The 23,308-nt window shown below is 37.5% G+C and overlaps 1 protein-coding gene across 4 annotated transcripts in view; it reads left to right on the plus strand.

Annotated features, from left to right (window-relative positions):
- Positions 1–23,308, plus strand: part of pappaa (pregnancy-associated plasma protein A, pappalysin 1a) — a 124,781-nt gene that overhangs the window by 63,391 nt on the left and 38,082 nt on the right. For all 4 annotated transcript variants that reach the window (XM_077206779.1, XM_077206780.1, XM_077206778.1 and 1 more), the window contains exons 12-19: positions 3,698–3,805; positions 5,240–5,375; positions 5,486–5,699; positions 10,962–11,130; positions 18,380–18,563; positions 19,818–20,019; positions 20,135–20,330; positions 23,046–23,193. In XM_077206779.1, the coding sequence (XP_077062894.1) occupies positions 3,698–3,805; positions 5,240–5,375; positions 5,486–5,699; positions 10,962–11,130; positions 18,380–18,563; positions 19,818–20,019; positions 20,135–20,330; positions 23,046–23,193 (1,357 nt within the window). The remainder of the gene's footprint in view (positions 1–3,697; positions 3,806–5,239; positions 5,376–5,485; positions 5,700–10,961; positions 11,131–18,379; positions 18,564–19,817; positions 20,020–20,134; positions 20,331–23,045; positions 23,194–23,308) is intronic.

Here is a 23,308-nt window from a genome sequence, read left to right on the forward strand (position 1 = left end):
ATTACATGTATCATATTTCATATGGTCAGGAGATTGGGCGAAACATGGTGTCCTTGTCTAATGTCATGATGTGTACGGCTCTTTTTTAAGTGGGGTTCGATAAAATCCCTTTCACAGTATTCTCAAAATATTACACAATGCAGATTATTTTAGGGTACACTCTGTTTCCTAGAGCTGTTCACCTACAGTATGTCTCTAACAAGTCAAATTGTCAAGACGTTTTAAAGACTGTAAACTTAATTTGGTCTTTGCCCTATCCGCCCCCCCACCCCCCCCCCAAAAAAAATTTTGAAAATGCTGTATCCTGTATTTTAGCTTTTGTAAAATCTATTACATACATACATTTTTTCCAATTAATTCATTTTTTTGAGCAGTATAACATTAGAGAGAGAGAGAGAGAGAGAGAGAGAGAGAGAGAGAGAGAGAGAGAGAGAGAGAGAGAGAGAGAGAGAGAGAGAGAGAGAGAGAGAGAGAGAGAGAGAGAGAGTAAACAAGTAAACAAAACATCATCTTGCTAGAAAATTAAATAAATGGCAGGTTTGTGTGGTATTCATAGTTGAAAATCATACAAGTCTGGAATGGTGACAGAAGTTTAGTTTTTGAGGAAGACACTCTTCCTCATTGAAAAAAAAAAAGAGTCGCCATCTATGTGTCATGGTCATGTTAAGTTCTCTGTCTTGTTTATATTTAGTCTTTGTTTTCATTGTCTCTGTGTTGTGTTTGGTCATTTTCACACCATTTGTTTCTGAACCTGGTGCGTTTTCTCCCTTAGTTTTGTTCGTTTAAGGGGTAAATGGACACAGGAAATTCATAGTTTTTGTGGTTAAGAACCTTAAGAATCTTGAGAATCTTAAAATGTGTAATTGGAAGAATGCCTCCCCGACGAAGCCCTGATTCCTGCTCTAATTGCATTATAAATAATATAATATATATACTTTTAAGTATAATGAAATATATATATATAACTTATCAGGGCAAGTCAAGTCACCTTCATTTCTATTGTGCTTTATACAATACAGATTGTTTCAAAGCAGCTTTCCAGGGATAAACGGGACAGTGATTCAATGATGCAAACAGAGTTTATTTCGGCTGTACAGCAACTCTAAAAGAAAATAGTGTAATTGTTCAGCTAAAGTCAGTTCAGTGTTGATTCAGTTCCGTTTGTAAAGAACAAGTATTAAATTAGTTTGTTTCATCTTTAAAGTAGTTCTGGGGAAAACAGCTACAGGTAAAGCCACATTAAGTCTAGTCAACAATAAGTCTAGTCAACAATAAGTCTAGTCAAGTCAATAAGCCACAAACACTCTTTACTCACATGTGACTAGGATAAACACATTTTGGTACGCTTTGAAATGTTGCCTGACTCAAACCAAAATGCAACATTGTAACAAATTAAGGCCCCGTTTATAGTAATCACCATGGCTATTTTGAAAAAACTGACATTTCCCTTCGTTTACATGCAAACGGAGAATTCGCCTCTGAAAACGATTCTTTCTCCAGCCAGAGCGGAGATTTTGGAAAAATTTGTTTGCACGTTTGCATGTAAAACTGAGAAAAACGGCGTTTTAGGCAGCCGACGTCACAGTATGCGACAGAACTTGCACCTGCATTAAAAGTGTGACCTATTTGTTCAAAAGAGGAAGAGGAAGTGATTCGTTGCTGTTATTGCTATTTTCGGGATTCTCCGTTTCATATATTTTTATTGATATGCACACAAAAAACTATTTTCGGGATTCTGATTGGCTAACGTGGGCTTGTGCTTCTCGTTACACTGCCACCTACAGGTTTGGCTTGCTCTTGACGCCATATATACATGAATATCAGATGATGTCACCAACGTCTCCTCACTGACGTCACTCAATTCTAAAACTTGTCTTCCGCCATCTTGAGTACCTGATTCGGCAAGATCGATACGTCAGTCGCAAAGGAAGTAGAGCTTATTCTCTGGCCGAGCCCGAACTTGCTGGCCGATATTTCCCGTCACTATCCTCGGGCCGGGCCCTTGATCTAGAGATGTGCACCTCCAATGCAAAAGAGTGCGGCACGGGACTAGATTTGATGGCGAGTGTGAGCGGCAATGCACTCTGTGTGTGTGCGCGTTGCAGGGAGAATAAAACGATTCGCGGGACTCCCGCAAACTAGAAATATCTATGAATAAAACATATAAAAACTAATACATTTTTGCAGAAAAGCAACAAGAACTAAAACAAAATAGAAACGATTTACAGGCCAGAGTTTCCTTTTAAAACACGTTTGCAGCGTTGAGCGATGTAGCCAATCACAGACATACGTGTTGATTTCTTCAACGCAAAGGCCAATCAGAAGCATTTAAGATAGACTCCCCTCACTGCTCAAAACCTCTATGCTCAAAACTGAATTTTTGTTCAGAGCTCTGTATGCTGACAAATCCTCTAATTGTAACAAACAAAGTGTATATATTATGAAAGATTCATTGTGCAGTCAGCTTAATTGATATTAACAGAGATGTGAGATCGCGATTAACTGATGTCAACTTTTTAGGAATTATTAAGGGAGCGCACTTTGCGCGCATTCAGTCACAATCCTTCAATCATTTAATGACCAACCATGCACGCAGCTGCTTGCTTTTATGTTATAACAGTGGTTTGTGTGTGCAAACTCTCTGTGCAGTGTTCATGTTGTCTGTGGTGAGTGGATGTAAATGATAATGAGCTTACGCTAGCTTAGGGGTGTGCGATATCACAATTTATGATCGTGGATTAAAATATATCCACCATCTGCTTTTGAAGAAATGTCGTAGTATCGTGCATTCTATCAGTTGCAGTTCTGGCGCCTCCGTCTCAGCATAGGCTACAATGCGACGTATATTCACATCAAATGTTAACGCAAAGGAACGGGACAATGCAGTTCACATAAGTTCATTATTTGCATGTGCTAACAAGTCATTCACGTGTTGATGCGCGGTTCTAACGAGCGCTTTTCTGAGCGCGTACACCCGAAGCGCTTGCGCACTAAGCCTGTCTAACAACAGCGACAGGTTACTGAACGAAGTTATCTTTCTAGTCTTATTGCCCGAATACTGTCAAATACACACAGGGTTTACATAAACAAAGTTGGTTATGTATAAAGTGAAACAAACAGAGAAAATCTGCTTCCTAGCTAATGCCGTCAGTATTGTAAACAGTACCCGGCAGGTACTCAAGATGGCGGCAGTCAACTGGAAAAAGAGCGGATGACGTAAGAGGTCATGTGACTGATATTCATGTATACACGGGTTTGTGTAAACAAACAGTTTTCTGAAAACTGACAGGTGTGCACGATTTTATTATTTTTTATTTTAAACGGAGAGGGTGAAATGTCCGCGTACGTGTAAACGTAGCCTAAGTTCCTTTTCTGAACCAAGCAAACGATCTACAGGTCTGAAAACGCTCTTAGTCCTAGTCATCCAGTAGTCGTCATGGTTTCTCATTAGTTCACACCTGTTTCCTGGTGTATTTAAGCCTTCTGTCTTCCTCAGTTCAAGGTCTTGTGTTGAAGTTATGTTCTATTGCTGTAGTGTTCCTGGTGTTTATTAAATATTATTTCACTGTTTTCTGCGTCATGCATGTTTGTTTGGATTATCGCTACAGCTAAACAACGATGCGTTGAACGTTTACAAAAGTTAAAAAAGCTTTGATGCCATTTCCTGTTTTTGTTTGTTTATGTTTCCTATCCCCAGACATGCCAGTCCAAGGTGTTTGACCTCTCTGATGGAGTGTCTCAGTACGCCTGGTTTCCATGTGATCAGGCTCAGGGTGTTTCCTGGTATTCCCAGTACTGGTTGAAGGTAAGATTTAAAAAAAATTAAAATAAAAAATTCATTATAATTGTATTTTGTCACGTCTCAGTGTTTGTTTGTATGTTCATTAGTCACATGTCTGTCTTTGTTCTGTTTTCCCGCCACTCATTTGTTTCCATGGCAACCCTCATTAATTCATCTCTCACCTGTTACCTCGTTAGTCTTGTCAGCTGTGTCTCGTTTCCATACGTATTTAAGCCTTGTTTTGCCTGGTTCATTGTCCGATCTCCGTTATACCTAGTGTGTGTGTGAATCTTCTGCCCGTCTGTACCTATTTGTGTTATATATTGTAAGTAAACGCCTTGCTTTGGAACTTCTGTCTCCTCGTCTACTTCTGGTTGCACCACACCGTGACATATTTGACATATTGGGAGATTTTAAATGTAAATATGCTTCAAACCAAATTAGTTTATACATTTCAGACTGTGAGCTGCTGTGGTATAAAGATTTATTAATTGTAAGACACCACAGGTGAGTAGAGTATTTGGAAAAAAAAAAGTTTTTACTATACTTCCCCAGTTAATTAATCACAGTACATTTAAGACATACAATTTTGTATCACAAGTTTTAAAAATGAAAATGAGGCAAGGCAAGTTTATTTATATAGCACATGTAACACACTATAGCACAAAGTGCTTTACAAAAGGAATTAAAATAATCACAAAATTAAAGCAAGGAAAATGAACAGTTATACAAGGAATTAAAAGAGATATATGATACAGTTATACAATTAATTATGAGTAAAAAGATGATACCTAGATAAACTTCTCATCTGACAAAACACCCTGTGTATCATATTTTTCACAACTTTTTTTTGTATCAAGTTTTTCCCAAGGATCGAATTAAAAATTCACTAATATGCATACGTTTTTGGAAAAGAAATCAGAACATTGGATAAAGACAGTTTTTATAGTGGGGATTTTGGATATCTCTTTTTATCATTCCATAAATCTGACAATACAGTCAACACATTTTCACCATGTATTTTATAAATAAAATGATATATGGACAAACCACTCCATACAAACCAAATGGTACATACATACCATATTTGGTGTATATACATTAAGTGGGGATTTCTGGCTTAAACCTTTAAAGATATGTGTTGTAATTGAAATCTACAGATGCAAATATATACATTCTAGTAGAATAAACTAAACATGTTTTATTTTTTGATGTTTTCTTTCCATTAGTCTGAAAGAAAACGCTATTGAAGCAAAACAGTCCAAAATCTCAGGATTGACCAGTACATGACAAAACAATGTTTTTGCCTGATGTGTCTTGCCTTAAACGTGATGTGATTTTGCTACTGTGGTTCTCTTAAGATTAGACCCTTGTCTCAACTTAAACACAGCTAGTGACTTTTACCACAGTTTAGAACAAGACTTCTGCATAAATGTAAACCAGATCTTGTCTCAACAGGCATATTTCTCACACCCTATGGTTGCTGCGGCTGTTATCATCCATTTAGCCGCAGATGGAACGAGCTTCATCGACCAAGCCCAGTGCAACATTACAGTCCAACTGATCGACACCAAAGAGGGCGTCCACAGCTTAGGTGAGATCTGGTGACGTTGCACAGTTTTTTTGGCGAGTGCAACTATTTGACTTGGATTCTAATATTGCCAATTGCCTAAATCCGTCTATTACTTCCCCTGAAATGTTCAGGTGACTGGCGTTTGAGCTGCCGCACCAATCCTCTGGTCATCCCAGTAAGTCACGACTTGAGCATGGCCTTCTACCACACCAAAGCCATTCTCCTCATGTTCCGCTCCGATCTCGTGGCCATCTCTGGTGTCGGCCTGCGCTCTTTCCAGTTCTTTGACCCAATCACCATCAGCGGCTGTCAGAGCAATGAAATCTACAACCCCATGGGCCAGAGGTGAGCTATCATGCCTATCGAGTCAAACCACTGCTTTCATAGACCTCTCACATTCTTAGAAGAAAAGATTCTATAGATAATCTTAAAAAGTTTTGTTAGGAGCTGTCATCTTTTGGATTAGGTTTTAATTTCATGTTATGAATTAAACAGCTCCTATATATATATATATAGGATATGACAAACAGTAAAATGACAAAGTGTGTCAGACCGTGTGCTATTCTTCTGTATTTTGTCTTGTTTTCTATGTAAAATAAGTATCTGTATACAGTGTACAGGTAAGCTACACATATTTGAGAAAAAGTGAAATACAGTCTTGTTTTCAGAGACATAAAACAAAACACATATGCCTAATTCAAGAAGAAAATTGGAGTGTGAAAAATAAACATAATTCAAAGGGAAAACAAGTTTATTTTTCTGCCGCACTGCCAAATACTTTTTTCTTGCTTTAACTGTATTACACACACTATCAAGCAAAGCACTGTTGCTCAGTCTGTTTAATTGGTCAGAAAAAGGCTGGAATATGGTCATGAACAACTAAATGATGAAATTAGTGTATTTAAAAAAAAAGAGAATCTGTTTTACATTGTTTCCTAATGTTTCCAAGGCATAATCTTCATTTGAGTCTGGCTGTACCACATTTACAGTCCATATGGATACTACAAAAACACAACAAAACACAAAACTAAAGAAATTAAATCCGTTCTGTATACATCCATTCTGTTCTGAAGCTCATGCAAGAATGTGCAATAAATATTATTTGCTTGATTTATAGAATGAGGTCATTTTGAAAGTTCCATTTGCATTCCTTTAAAGCAGAAAATTATTTGATGGCCATGAATAATATATATATATATATATATATATAAGCTGCCCTTTGAATGCAAAGTGACGCTGTATTGACAGCAGTTTGATTTGCTTCAGGTCCATAGTGTACTTTGAGTGGTTGATTTTCTTCAAATAATACTCAGAGGCACGCATGCTGAATATTCAGGTCTTGCAATCTATTTATCAGTCAGTATTTCATATTGAATCATCTGTGGAGGCCTTTGTCCACCAATAACATATTTCCTGTAATACTGTCCCTGCTCCCAATGTTTTTAACAACAGGGTCCGTTAACATGGTTTGGTTTTATGTGTCCCTTCTCTTTTCAGTACTGTATGCCACTGAAGCATTAGTTTAATGTGTTCAGAGGGCTGTGTTTGGCTCTGGGATTTGGCACACTGGTTAATGGGTGTACCATAAATTAACTTGCAAACTAATAAGATGAATTTAGGCCAATAGTAGCAATGGTAAACTCAAAAATGCAGTGTTTTTGGAATCTTTGCTTACATGTATACACATACATGTATACATGTGGTTTTTATACAGCATGATATTAATATATCATTTTGAATGCCAAAATTTTAACGTTGCATCATGTGTACTTTATTTGTGCTTTGGTTTCTTGTACCGATAAAAATTAAGACACAAAATTGATTGAGCAAATGCTTACAATAAGCTATTGGAGTAAATGGGTTGTCAAATAACTTGTTATATGTATGTTTTAGGGAACGTGTACATCTTCTGCAAGTTTCTGGTCTTACTGGTCATCATTTGTTTTTTACAAATAGTCCACTAGTTTGCATTCACAAGTTCATTTTAAATGGTTCTGCAATGTAATAAAAACATTTAAAGTACCCAATTGCATGTAGCCTAATCAATACCGGTTTATTAAAAATGCATTCACAATAGAGAATAAGACTTTCTTGTTGAACATAATAATAATCTTTTTTTTATATAGTGCCTTTAAATGTATCATCTCAAAGCACTTTATATAAAGATATGGAAATAAAAAAAAGCATTACAATAATCAATACGTGAAAAAAACAAAAGTGTTGATTAACTTTTCAGCCACAGAGAAAGTCAACATAGGACGTATTTTGGCAATGTTTCTGAGATGAAAAAAAGATGCTTTCACTGTGTTACGAACATGATGGTCAAATGTTAAATTGGTGTCAAATATCACCCCCAGATTTTTTAGTTTAGTTTGGAATTGCAAAGCAGAGCCATCCACACTTAAGGTTATGGACTCTGCTTTATACAACTGATGAGGTGAACCAATCAGCATCACTTCAGTCTTATCACTGTTTAGACAGAGAACATTATCAGACATCCATTTCTTAATCTCAGTAAAACATTGAGAAAGAAAAGACACAAGCATATCACAGGACACAGCTGAAACTTCATGAAGTGAGGTTTGTGACATGTCTAAAATCATTAGATGGTGGCAACTACAGTATATAAAACTGTAGTCATGTCTCCTGAAGTGCGTCATGGTCGAAAGCCCACCTCTTCCTTTCGTCCTACGGGGTTACGTGGCTTTAGCTGTTTAGCTTAGCTGTTTGATCCTAGTGTTTTTCCAGTGACATTTTGCCATTTTACTTTGTTGAGTGTGATGTTGAGCTACTGAGACTGTGTGTGTGGTGTGCTGCTTACACTCCGGTAAGTTTAATGCTGTGTGTTCGGGTGTTGTGGGAAGTTTGGTTCGATTAAACTTGAGCTACAGCTATGTGTTTCAGTGCGGTGTGACTTTAGGGCTCCCATCTGTGCGCCATTGCAGTTTAACATAACTCGAGTCGGAGCACCAGCTGTTGCTGTTATAGCCATAGAAGCTATTGTATGACTTACATGTGCATTGTGAGTGTTACATCATCAGATCATGGTAGCTAAATTGGTTATTTTTGTAAGAGCTAGATAATCTCGCATGCCTTCTAAATTGAGGTTGAAATGTCTGTTTGGTGTTTTCAAGGTCCTTTTTGCCTGCGTGTTAAGGCAGACTGAGTGAGCGCAGTCACCGTAACACAGCTCTCACCCAACCCCTCGTTTTTTAACCCACGCTGCTTTTGGGGTCCAGTTACGAACCCCTGTTTTAAAGTGCTCGTTGGAAAAGGGGTAAGCAACATAAAAGGACACGCGAGGCAGTTTAAACATTTATTATAAGGCTAAATAACGAATGAACATACTCACGTATCTTAATCAACAAAAGGCAACAGATGAAACTGAGAACACAAATTTTACTTAAATCAAAACATACTTAACACAGAAAAAAAAAAAATCAACGAAACATCAAACAGAACACAGCTTGTGTTCAGCGGCGGACCGGATGCCATGAAGCGTACGGGTATTCACCACTGCATGCCTCATTCGCTTTCACTCTCGTTTTATATACTCAACCAGGAGCCATTAGAGCATCGGGGCACAGTTACACAGAACAACACTCACAAGAGAAAACATAGAACAGACAAGCACAAAACACAAATACAACACCCATATAAGTCTTTGGCCGTAACTGGTCCAGTCACGTCTTTGTCTAATGTCCAAGTGGGCTTGAAGGATCTGAGCGCTGGGTCTTTGCTTCACCACAGGCTTTACTTCATCATGGGTTGTTATTATTGCTGTGTCTTTATTTGCAGTAAATTTCGTGGGTGTGATTATTTTGTATACCTGGCGCTGTCATACTAGCCTGTCCTTCATATAGGAAGCCTCATCCCCTGGAATGATTATTGGGAAACGCTTCATTTTACAGTACAGTACTTACAGTGTACTTACCTAGAAAGTACTGGGTAATATAAGGTAAGTACATGGGTTAAGGGTAGGATTAGGGGTAGGTTCAGGGTTAGTACTTAGTTATTACCCAGTTATTGTAATTACTATAATAAGTACATAGTATGTACATGGGAAACAGGACTGTAAAATGAAGTGTTACCGATTATTGTTCATTTTCTTATTTTTGTTTCTCTCTTCAATTTGACCAATGGCAGTTGTGTTGGCTTCTGGTTTTAAATTATTCTTGGCCATTTTTTTTTTAGATTTAATAAAAATGATTGGTAGCACTTTGTTTTACAGCCCTGTTTCGAATGAACATACTATGTACTTGTTGTAGTAATGACACTAACTAGGTACTAACCTTGAACCTTAACTTAACCCATGTAGTTACCTTACACTACTCATTACTTTTGTGGTAAGAACACTGTAAGGACATTGAAAGTGCACATATTGTAAAATAAATTGTTACCAAATAAAGGCAAGGTAACTCACGCCTCTTGCCTTTTCTCTAAGTGGATCGTACTTGTGTGCCTTTATTTGGGTTGTTTTCCCCGTTATTCCGGGATGGCGTAGTCACTACAATCAAGCCACTAGTTACATACGCGATTAAATACATGGCTCAAACAACAACTGGATTGCATAAAACATTTGAGTGATTCCAAGTATGAGACAGGAGCTACTTTTCACGTTCTCCTGCTTTAAAAAAAAATGTTGTCTGAAACCTTAAACCATGTTTCTTCATTTCTTGTTTACTGAAAGGTCCAGTACCTCATGATTGCCCCTATGACCACCGCCAGATCTGTCGGGATTCTACTTGGTCAGCTAAGAGTTTAAAAATGCCAACTCTGCATTTACAAACTGACTCCAGTAGAGATTTATTTTTCCTTCCCACTAGCTTTTTTCCCTCTTTCTGTGGATGGAGTTTTGCTCTCAATTTGTCCAGCATTGTTCATCTGGCCACATTAATTACTCTTTTTGTAACAAAGAACAGCGTAGACATCTGACACCAAAACTCCCCCACAATCCTCTGTTCCCTAACAAACTTTTTTTTCCTTTTATCTTGTGAAAGATGAATATTGACTTTCATTTAAAAAAAAAAAAAGTGTATAAAAGCATTTGAAGGCATCCGGTTAAACTGCGTTACTGTAAATGTGCTACAAATCTGTGGTTTCATGAATAGGTACCAATGCTGTTGCAACCTTTTTTTCTTCTTTCCAGTAAGTAGTAATAAACGTCCAGAGTTCATTGATTTGAATAGAAGTTCTGACTCAATGTCTGCACTTCTCAGAAGGAAAAGCTTGAAGCATTTTATGAAGATATTCATAATGTACATCATAATACACTGTCTTTTCAAACGTAATTGTTTCCAAAGTTAAAATGCATTACAATTTTAGCAGATTCCTTCTTGCATCTGAAACTGGATATTTGACTTGTGTTTTAATGCAGTATACTTTCTAAAGGTGTAACAATGAATAAATACAAATTATAACCGGGTTTATAATCATTGATGAGATCATTTAAATGCATTATAAGGTGCATTAATGGATAATGGAGTAATGGTTGAGATTAATTGTGATGATCCAGAAAAAAATAACATTGTCACGTATTACAGATTGTAGTGCATTGATGTACAGCTCACTTGTTAACCTTCTCTCTTCCTCTCTTTATCTTTTCAGTTGTGTTCATTACTCCTGTGAAGCGATTGATTGCCAAGAGCCGTTGATTCGGAATGCAGAAGTGCAGTGCAGTGACGGCGGATACTTCAACGGCGCACGCTGCGCTGTCACGTGCAACTGCGGATACGTCCTACAAATCCACCGGGACGATGATATCATCAAGAGCCAGGTACTAGATACAATGAGAAAGATAATACGTTTGGTTTGTCTAAATCTGGTCACACAGAACAATGCAAAGGAGTTTATCTCAACTAAGTTTAATAGTTCAACACAAAACTATTTAGTAATGCGTAAGTGTCCCTTTACGTCAAAACTAGGCTAAGCTGTAACTTGCGCACAGCTGGTGCAACCGGCTCTTGCAGAGCTAAACATCCACAGAAATGCAGCATAGGTCTGTCAATTTTCCATCTGTTTCAAGCCAAGAATATTTTTTTGATCATCTCTCTAAAGAAGAAAAGCAAAAATACTGTATGTGAACAAACTGCAATTGTTGAGCTCTTGCGATTAATATACAGTTATAATTGAAACTATAAAAGTCCCATTATGGGGTTAGAAATATGGCTAAGTCAAAAGAATGGTCCAAAAAGTTAAGAGAAGATATCATTGCTCTTCACAAACGAGGAACAGGATGCAAAAAGTTACCGAAGGCACTAAATATTCATAGAGACACCGTTGAAAGCATAGTTTGCAAGTTCAAAGTTAAAGAATCAGTTGATACACTGCCTGGACTGGGCAGAAAAAGGAAGCTATCAACGGCTGCAAACAGATTTCTGAGAAGGCATGTTCAGAAAAATCCTCGAGTGACTGCAAAAGACCTGCAGCAAGACTTGGTGGCAACAGGCACTGAGGTTTCAGCTTGAACAGTGAGGCGTGTGTTAAACACATACGGTTTCCATGCAAAAACTTCAAGACGGACACCATTACTGACCCAAAAGCAAAAAGAAAAGTGCGTAAAACCATAAAAATAAGCCAAAGAAGTTTGGGTATTCTGTTCTGTGGAGCAATGAAACAAAATGGAACTTTTCGGCCTGAAGGATCAGCGGTATGTCTGGAGAAAAAAGAATGAAACAAATGAACAAAAGAACACTGCCTAGAGTTAAGCATGGTGGTGTTCGGTGATGCTCTGCGGCTGCTTTGGATCCTCTGGCACTGGAAACCTGCTGTGAGTGGAAGGCAAGATGGATTCATTGAAGTATCAGTCTGTAAAAGTTTGTACATTTTGCCATTAAACCTAAATTGCAATAGGGGTTGCAAAATTTCGATTACATCTTTAAAGCACCTGTCGCAGAATTTCAGTCACTAAAAACAGTGGGACATTCTAAAACGCTTAATTTAAACAAAATGCAAAACGTGCCTTATTGTACTCAGACAGTGATATTGCACTTTATTGACAATACATACAATAAACAGGCTAGCAGATGTGGCCAGAATATGAATCTACATTGCATGGTAAGTGTTTTCTTTATAATGGGATGCAGACTAAATTTGGTCCTCTAATATCACTGTCTTAATTTATTAATCCACATATTATATTCTTTATAATGGTTTTCTATGGGAAATGCTTAATGTGCAATTTAGCGCGTTGAGTTCATATTCTGGGTGCATATGTTCGCCTGTATATATAGTATGTGTCATCAAATAGGCGTACACTAAATTTGGACCTGGTTTAACAGTCAGGGTTTTGATTAAGCCAGGATTAGACCTTAGTTCAATTGACCCATGTCTATGCCACGCCCCCTCCACTCACTCGGACAAACAGTCAACATTCGGTGACAGGCGCTATGGCAGCTGTCACAGTAGGAGACATTTCACAGGAGGCAAATGATGATTTTTGGGGACAGAAAGATTATATAGATATATATTTTGGTAGAAAGTTGTCTAAAATGTTGTGCTTCAATATATAATTAATGGTTCATGATCAAATTAAATATGTACAGGTCTAAGTTGCATACGTTTCCAGGACAAGCCTTTTTACCATCTTTACCAAGAGTACCTCTCCGTTAGTTTGGTGCTACAGTATTTACATGAATCATTCAGGACAACATTGCTAACATTTGTTATCTCGGTTATTTACAGATACGTTAATGAAGCTTAGTGACATGATGTACAATGCAGCTAGAAGCTAACAATCACGTTTTCTAATGTTAGGCTAACGTTACGGTAGAGATGTTAAAGATAACGTTCAAATACGTTGTTGACTTATCTTAGAACAGATGTAGCATCCTTGTTTAATGTATCCACGTTTAGTTGGTGTTGTGGTCTACCGCGCAACTTAATCCAGACACTTCTCGGTTGAGATGTGGCTTGGGAAAGGGTAAAAAATACACACCGTCGCCCAGTCTCTCGGGATACCTAGTGTCGGAGTTGCATGTAATCCATGCACACCGTTTGACCATTTTAAACTTAAAGGTGGGGTATGTCAGTGATTCTCTTTTTTGTCTATTTTTTCAAAATAACTTGAAATCCTATTCCTAACCCACTTACAGCCACTGAGTTAGAAGCACTGAAATGAAAATTAAGCAATTGAATCATCTGTGGAACGGGCAGGACTCGAAAAACACCAGGCAATCATTTTCAAAACCACCTAGAATCATTGGACAGTAAGTTGGTCAATCCAACGGTTGTACCACACCCCCCTCCCTCCAGCGCGCATGACCCCCTTCGTGCGCATACTCAAAGCTCGTGACGCATGCGCATCTCGTCAGTAAAGGCGGTTCCATGATTAGTATTAAATCGCCATTACGATCTCTCGCGCATCTGAGTTTTCGCTCGTGCATGATTGCGCGTCCATGTTCTTCGAATGGGAGGAGTCAGGGCCAGCGTTGGAGGAAAGAAGGTAGGACCATTTGAATTGTGTATTTTCTAAATCTGCCGGTTGTTTTCCAAATCACATACCCCATCTTTAAAATGACAAGAAAAACATATAAAAACTAATGAAAACTGACTAACTGCAATGCATTTCAATGGATGAGAAGGCAGAGAATGTCCGAGTGCATTGGGTTAGCTATGCGCACTCTGATTGTCTCATCACGTTTGGGGGCGTGGCTTAGCCATAGGTCAATTAAGACATTTAAATAGCTGGTGTGCATCTTGAGACAAAACAATGGCACATATGGCATACACAAGAAGTTGCTTTCAGTTAAAACAGCTCAAACATGCTTTTTAGTCTGGGACTAGTTTAAGCCTTGTCTGTGAAACCGGGGGTTGTCTTTAAATATCACTGTCTTTGTACATTAATATTTAGTACAAACCTGTTAAAAATAATTGGTGGACAATGGAGGAAAGCCAGTGTTCCAGTGTGTGACATCACATGAAACTTACATGACTTTGTCTCAACAGCGAATGTAATTGGATAGCTGTACTAACCAGCGGACCAATCGCATGGCACAGCATCTTAAATGTTAGTTTGGTGGTTCTGAAACGCCTTAGGCAATGTTTGTCATCAGAATGACTGGGTTTGATGACCTCGCTGAAGCATCTTGTATGATTGTGTCTCCAAACACCAGAATCCGAATGCAAGATAACATGACAGCATTTATTGTGTTTTGTCAGCCACTCTGAGGCGCAAGTCATAGCACTTCCAATTAATTCAATTTCTGTTTTCTTTTGTGGGCATGTTCAAGACGCCTCAGATCACCAACTCTCATTGAAACCGGTTGATTTGGTGTACTGTTTCCCTTGCAGGTAGAATGTCCCCTTTTGGATTCATCGGTTTTCATTGCAGTAATGTAATAGTTTGATCAAACATTGCCCAGAGCGATATGACCACACCCTCGTGTTTGATATCTTAATTCTTCGTCTCAGCAGCATTTATGACGAGGTCATGCAATAGAATGTCAGAACAGTGTGTTTCTGTGGCATCAGCATGGGAGCAAGGACAGTGGTATCAAGTTGCATCTTGTCGAGCTTCATTAGAAAGTGCATTCGCTTCAGTTGTGTCACGAAGCTTCCAGGAAATCTGCTTTAGATGGTGCTATCTTCAAAACGATCTGTTCTCTCCACTTGTTTGTGTGTCCTTGTTTGTTTTCATCATTGCAAAGACTATGCTCAGATGTTTAAGTGATTACCAATATGAAATCCAGTCTCTTCTACAACAATAACAATATTAAATGTATCTCATCTAATCACTGCTTAAATTATTTTGCCTAGAAAAACTTTACTATATTATCTTTACCTGCCAACTTGATCCTTAAAATATTACTCAGTGTCTCAAAGAAGTGCTATATTCGGCATTGATGATTTGTTTAGAGCTATAGTCAGTGTTGGGAAAGTTTTACATGAACTAGTTCAAAGTTCAGTTCACAAATTTTAAAATGAACTAATTCAGTTCATAGTTCATACTTCAAAATTTTGAACTAGTTCATAGTTATTTTTTTCCATATGTTGCTGCGAAATATTATTTTTCACAATTATTGCCACAGCCCATATAGAACCACAGACAGCAATTTTCGCTCTATAGAAATCTGGCACTTTATTGAACGAAGTTAAACAGAGAGCGTGCCGTTCACAGACACCAGACTGAACGAGTTCACAGTAACGTTCATCAGGCAGTAATACAGTACGTTCAGCTCACGTTCTCCCAACATATGAATGAGTTCATGAACTACCGTTCAATGAACGCGTTCAGGCACAACACTGGCTATAGTTGTGTATGTAACAACACATCTGGAATAATTTGCGTACCTAGAGCATGGTTCTATAAATGGATAGTTCACCTTCATTACATTTACTTGGTCCTTTATTGGCATCTATGGTTCTATGAAGAACCTGCATGAGTGCAAACAGGGCATCAGTTTGCTGTTGGGAATTTTTTGTTGCGCCACATCCAGTGTAGACAGCATCACTGATTATAATGGTTTTGCTTTTGTCCACTCACGTCTGGTGTAGACATGTTGTTCAAGACGTTTGAAGTAGATTCATTGAGTATGTTTACATGCACGTTCTTAACCCGATAATGTTTAATAAGGTGACAATGTGTGTGGTCATGTAAGTGTGTTAAACCGTTTTCCTTTATTGGCGTAAGGTCATAAACAGTTTAAGAATAAACTGATCGACACAGCTAGATTTTTGCCCATTACCCCGATTTCTCCCGGCACATAAACCCCTTAACCTGCGTTCTGTCGGCTTATTGAAGTGTGCATGTTTGATATGTGACAGAAAAGTGTCCTTATACAGCAGATTTAAGCGCATCCAGCCACAGCGAGTGTGTTTCTCGGTAAGGAAGGAGAAATATAAAAAATGTTTTCATCTCGTGCAGCCAAAGGGCAAGTGGTACAGTTGTAGAAACTTCAAATACGAGAGGAGAATGAGTCAGCAAGTTTCCTGCTGACATTTTTAAATACTCTGTTTTTTTTTAATGCTTTTATTTAACATCACAACTCAAAATACTCAATTCTGATTCTTCAGTTGCGCCATCTGTAATGGTCTGTTATTGGACAACAACAACCACTAAAAGTGATAACAGATTATTTCAGAAACTGCTGATCTACTGGGATTTTCATGCGCAACCACATTTTTGTTTTATTTTAGTATGTTTATATTTCAAGTAACACAATTTTTTTTTTTATGGTTAGTTTATAATTTAATACACTCTGATCCAGATGTATTGAATTGAATTGTATTTTAACAGATATTAAACAGGATAAGTTTCTTGCATGATTCAGACTTTCTTCACAAAGGGCAGGATATTATTTTTTCGTTGTTTTTTTCCGTTGGTGAGTTGTTTTAAGCTACGCTCTGATGCACGCTTGCCTAAAGGTCAGCAGTTACCTTCATACACCCTCGTGTCCTTGTCTGATGTGATAATTATATAAATTGTAATTCAGCACTCGCTCTCAGTTCAGGCACTTTCGGGAATTCTGTGCAGATTTTCTAAACATATTGATTGAGTTTATTATGTGGAAAGCATATGTTTTATATGGAGAAATAAGAAAGTGAGTAATGGCTGGGTAAGAAGATATTGTTGTGGTGTATTAAATAATCAAAGAAAAAGCTGAAATATGCCTGAGCAGATATTCTTTCTCATATATCAATATCTTGTGTGTCCAGTGGTGTATTAATAATTAGTGCTTTATAATGAAAGCACAAGTTCTGTTATTGGACAACATTTGCAAGTAAAGATTGTTACTAAATTGCTTAAATGTTGCAGTTATTTGACACAGTTTATGTCATTAAATGTTAGAGATCCTCATCCAAAGATTTACATGAACTTGAGAACTTTTGCAAATTCAGAAAATATCGTCACGGATGACATGCAGATGTTTGCAGGCCTGTTTGAAGTGCACCGATCATGTCAAGGTTCATTAGGGGTTTTTGCGAAGTCAAACAAAGTCTGATGCTTAACAATTAATGTATTACCCAACTTTCACCATTGTGAACCTTGGCTTGGGAGGTTTGTTAAGGAGAAGGCAGCTGTCACTTTTCTACAACACTAAAAAAACTAAATCTTATATGACATTTTCTTATATAGGTTTATCTTGGATGCACTCAATCAGAATAATGGATCGAAGATGCTTTTTGTCATATTTTCCTCAGTATTTACTAAAAGCTGCCAGGGTAGATATTTTCCGCTTGTTATTTTATTTTCCGCTTGTTATTTTATTGAAATCAGATTTTAAAAGATAGTCTCTGTAGGTATTTCAAAAGCACATCATACTTTTAAGTTACGACAAAATCCTGGGTCAAATATGTTTCAAGCTCTGCAACCAGATGTCAGGTTGTTTTGGGACATTTTTGGAATAACAGAGTTTGTGTCAAGAATATGTGCCAACATTTTTGGACAGCGGTGTCCAAACTACACACATTGTCATCTTATTATCAAAACACTGTGCATCAAATGAAGGTTTAAAGGAAGATAATATATGTATTATCATTGGATTGTAGCTGTCTGAAGTGAGAGCCTGTAAGTGACTGATTTGGATAGTAGGCAGGAGCTCAGATCATTGTCAATTATACTAAAAGACTTGTTTATCAAGTCTAAACTATCAATCAGATGACAGAAGAAGTGTAGTAGTTTGAGTACAACAGTTATTTTTTTTCAGTAAAGTTTTCATGTTGATTTAGAGGCCATTTGGGTATCAAACATGAGGCTTTATAGGGTTAAAATGTCATCTAATTTGGTAGGGTTTTGTCATCTGCAGAGTACATAATACATATGAATTATTGTAATCAGAAGTATCACTTGCAAAGGATATTTTGTTCCTTATTTTGTCATCGAAAAATACAATGCAAGACTTGACACTTCAAACCTCATGCGAAATACGAATGCACTAGTACGGCTTTCAGACCCATGCATGAGAGGAAGAAATGTGTCTTTTTGCAGCGCTACTACTCCGTACATTGGTATCAGCCCTAGTGTACTGTGTGGTCAGCTTGACATATTGAACACTAGCTGAAAACCTGGCATGTTTTCTCTGCAGACGGATTCAACCGTGACCATCACCTGTGCTGATAGGAAATGGAACAAGCAAGTCTCGTGCGAGCCGGTTGACTGTGGGCTACCAGATAAGTACCATGTGCACCCTGCCCAGTTTGATTTCCCAGAAGGCACCACCTACGGCAAGAAGAGCACGTTCCAGTGCAAGGAGCCCGCTCAGCTTGTGGGTGAGAAATGCTGGAAAATTTCAGTGTTACTGAACTTTGATGCAGTGAAGAGATTGGTAAAACTGTCTTTTATTTTATTATTCCTGAATTTTCCAGGAAATACTCATATTTCCATACACATGGAATTTATATGTGCATGATTCTAATGAGCTACCCCAGTATAAAGGAGGATAAATGGCTCATTGCAATAACAATAACTACATCAAGAATAAAACTTTTTAAAAAAAAACTGTTCTAAAAACGTAGTGATCAGAATAAACAATTCCTAAATTTGTGATTTGCAGCTGTTTGCAATTGCAACATGGGCATTAAGATGGAATATGTGGTCACTGGTATTTCTCAGAGGTTTGGAGAATTTAGTGAAGCTTTCGCTTTTATAACACTTAATTTAAGTCTTCTGACTATGATTAACATATATTAGTCAGATATCATTTGCACTGGGATTTATGTAGTTTTTAAAGAAGTGATTCCATTACAGTCCCTTAATATATAATATAATATATATATATATATATATATATATATATATATATATATATATATATATATATATATATATATATATATATATATATATATATATATATATATATATACATATATATATATATATATTATGTGTGTGTAAATATAAATATACACATTTGTGTAAAAGTGGTGTTATTTTTGTCTTGTTCCCCAAACTAAAGTTAACAATGTCTTATTATTTTGATTATATATAATTAAAAATACAGTAAAACCATCAATATTGTGATTTTTTTTCTCTATGTGAATATATAGTAAAATGTAATTTATTCCTGTGATCAAAGCTGAATTTTCAGCATCATTACTCCAGCCTTCAGTGTCACATGATCCTTCAGAAATCAGTATAATATGATGATTTGCTGCTTAAGAAAATTTCTTGGTCACACTTTAGTTTGGGGAACACATATTCACTATTAACTATGACTTTTCCCTCAACTTTACTGCTTATTAATAGTTAGTAAGGTAGTTGGGTAGGATTAAGGGATGTAGAAAATGGTCATGCAGAATAAGGCATTTATGTGCTTTATAAGTATTAATAAACCACTAATATGCATGCTAATGAGCAACTAGTTAATAATGAGAATTGGACCCTAAACTAAAGTGTTACCATTTGCTTATTATTCTAAATGTTGAAAACAGTTGTGCTGCTTCATAAAGACTGACAATTTCTTATTTATTTAATGAACTAATTTATTCTGTTAATCATACGAGTCTGTCACTCATCGGCAGGCACTAATAACACTCTGACCTGTATGGAGGACGGTCTGTGGTCGTTCCCGGAGGCTTTGTGTGAGCTCCGGTGTCCAGCGCCTCCTCCCGTTCCCAACGCCCTGCTCCAGACCAAACGCTGCAATGAAACGGGCCTTAAAGTGGGAACCCTCTGCAAATACAAGTGCAAACCCGGATACCATGTGGCCAAGAAGCCAAAGAGGTGTGCATATGATTGTTCACGAATCAACACAGGGACTGGATAACCCACTCAATCCATACCATCATGAGTTGTCTTTATCATCAGAACAGTATCTTTCTCATCTATTTTCCTTCAGGAGAGCCTTCAAGAGGCAGTGCACCGAGGACGGCCGCTGGTTGGAGGGCTCGTGTGAGCCGGTGACCTGTCCACCTCCTCCATTGGTCTTCTATGGCATGTTCCAGTGCACAGACGGCTTCAGGTTCGACAGCACCTGCTGGATCCACTGCGACGGGGCCAACCACTCTCTGGGACAACCGCCACCATGCAAACAGGTCTGTCTTATGGCGCTTTTCCATTACCAGTACCAGCTCGACTCGACTCTCGTCGCCTTTTGCTCTGTTTTCCATTACAAAGAGTACCTCCACAATAGTACCTGGTCGTCATAGCGACGCCACAGAACACTGCCGTGACGTAATCTTCTATGCGACACACACCCGCTGCCCACACTCAGGACAATGGAGGAAATCGAGTGTATGCTGTTTTTGATCCTTGGGATGTGGCTGTTTCTCACAGCAAGAAGACAAACGTTGTTTCAGGAGAGGCTGAGGGCAGCAAAACGAAACACTGCTGAAAAAAACCCAGCTCTGGCGCGTGCAATGATGACGCGGTCATCAGCACTCTGCAGTGTTTCACGTCACATTTTAGTATCGCCTCAGCCCGCTTAGAACCTCGCCGGAGGTGATACGAAAAAAAGGACCCGAAAGCAGGTACAGGTACAACGAGTCGAGTCGAGCTGGTACTGTGTAGTGGAAAAGCGCCATTATTCTGTAGGAACTTTTGTTGTTTGGGTCTATATCCGGTAATACTTAATTTCGATAGTAGGGTGACCAGAAGTCCTGAAAATTCGGGACTGTCCAGAAATCTTAGCTGTTGTCCCGAATCCCGAATCCGGTCCTAATTGTCCTGAAAATTATACTAAAGCAAAATCTTGAGTAGTTATTGTCGGATAAACCATTAAAAACTGTCCGTGGAGGTTGAGCCGTGAAGAGAGCGCAAGTTGCAGCAGCCACGAGCTCAGTGAATGAATGTGCAGCTAGTCGTAAAGGAGTTATTGATTTGTTGCGGCAAAAACTACTTTGGCAATGAACAATGACTACATATTAGACTACCCCCCCCCCCCCCCCCCCATAGACATTATACTGACTATAAGTAACTTGGCAACTACAAGTCAACTTATTCTACTAACCTGAACCCTATCCTAACCATAACCTAACAGTCTACTGAAGGTTTACTACAGTCTACTAATACTCTAATGAGAGTTAGTTAACATTTAGTTGCAATGTTACTTATAGTTAGTAGAATGTCTAAAGCAGACTATCAAAGTAAAGTGGAAACCTATATCCTTATTCAAATCCAATTGCTACATTCCTGATAGCGTACTGTTTTTCCCTGCTGAAAAAACCACTTAGGCCAATATGCATTGTCACACTGGTCATGGCTGATGCATGATGGTTAATGATGCTTGACGGATCTATATTAATCTAATCAACCAAAACACCTACATGAAGGTACACTACCATTCAAGAGTTTGGGGTCAGTACACTACCATTCAAGAGTTTGGGGTCAGTACAGTGTTTTCTTGAAAGAAATTAATACTTTTATTGGTAGTGCTTTACTTTGATAGTCCACTTTAGATATTCTACCAACTATAAGTAACTAACTCTCACCTAACAGTCTACTAATACTTTAATGAGAGTTAGTTGACGTACTTTTGTAAAGTTACTTATAGTTATCAAAATGTCTAAAGTGAACCATCGAAATCAAGTGTAACATTGTTATTCAGCAAGGATGCATTAAATTAATCAGCAAAAGGATTGGCAATAAAGGCAATTATACACTGCAAAAATTAATCTAGTAGGCTACTTAGTATTTTTTTAATCTATTTTTAATCTTTTCTTTTTTCCAGTACAAATATCTAAAGATTCTTAAATAATTTACTTGAGAAGGAAAATGAATTAAGACATTAAATCTTGTTTTCTAAAACCAAGTTTCAAATTGAAGTGTTTATGCTAATTTATTTTTTTTAAATCACTGGCGAAAAAAAAACCTTATTTTCCGTTTAAATAATTACATTTATTTGTCTTACCCCACTGACATATTTTTGTTGTCTTAAGCATTAACACTTAATTTTGATAAATGTTTATTTTTATTTATTTTTATTTCATTTTATCTAGTGTAGTGTTACACAATATCCATATTTCAATTTCATATTCATCAACTTCTGATACATATATTACAAAATATTAAGCAGCACAACACTGATAATCAGAAATGATTAAAATGATTTCTGAAGGATCATGTGACACTGAAGGAAAATTCATCTTTGATCACAGGAATAAATTACATTTTACATCATTTTCACATAGAATGTGTTAAATATAAATATAATATAATATAATAGTTATTTTAAATTGTAATATTTCACATTAGTACTGTTTTTACTGTATTTTTTTAAAACCCTGCATCCTTGGTGACCAGAGACTTCTTTCTTAACCATTAAAAATGTTGCTGACCACAAACTTTTGAACGGAACACTGTAAAAAATATATATGTTTGATAAGTTATGACAACATATGTTTTTACATTGATTCAACTCATTAAAGTTAATCAAGCAAACATTTTTTTTTCAAGATTCAACTAATTTTTTACAAGTCAGTTTAATGTAATTTAAGTTGAAATGGCTCAAACATCCAAGTTGTTTGTACTTAAAAAATTAGGGCACCAACTTTTTTTACACTAATTTTTTAGAGCTGCTTTACAAACTAAAATTCTATTTATTTCATAATGGAGAACTTTGCAACCTTAATACTGTTGTTTTCTTTATGAAGCATTCTGTAGTGCATAAAATGTAAAAAAATAAATGTGACTTGACTATTGTAATTCGTAATAATTTGGTCCTCGTATACGCTGCATTCTTTATCTGTCATTTCCATCGTCTGTAAGTCAGACAGGAATGAGGAAGTGATGTGTGTTCACTGTCTCCACAGGCTGTTGGCACTAATATCATCCGCTGCAGAAAGGACGGGAACTGGACCGGAAACTTCCGGTTATGTCCTCAGATGAAGGGCCAATGCTCTCTACCTCAGAACCTGCATCCCAGCATCCGCATCAGCTGCAAGAAGGGCCACGGCATCGGTGACAACTCTTCCCTCAAACGCTCTCTCTTCCCTCAAACGCTCTCTCTTCCCTCAAACTCACTCTCTTCCCTCAAACTCACTCTCTTCCCTCAAACTCACTCTCTTCCCTCAAA

Source organism: Siphateles boraxobius, unplaced genomic scaffold (genome assembly GCF_051911475.1).
Source record: "Siphateles boraxobius isolate OS27281-9 unplaced genomic scaffold, OSU_SipBor_1 56, whole genome shotgun sequence".
In the NCBI taxonomy this organism is placed as follows: domain Eukaryota; kingdom Metazoa; phylum Chordata; class Actinopteri; order Cypriniformes; family Leuciscidae; genus Siphateles; species Siphateles boraxobius.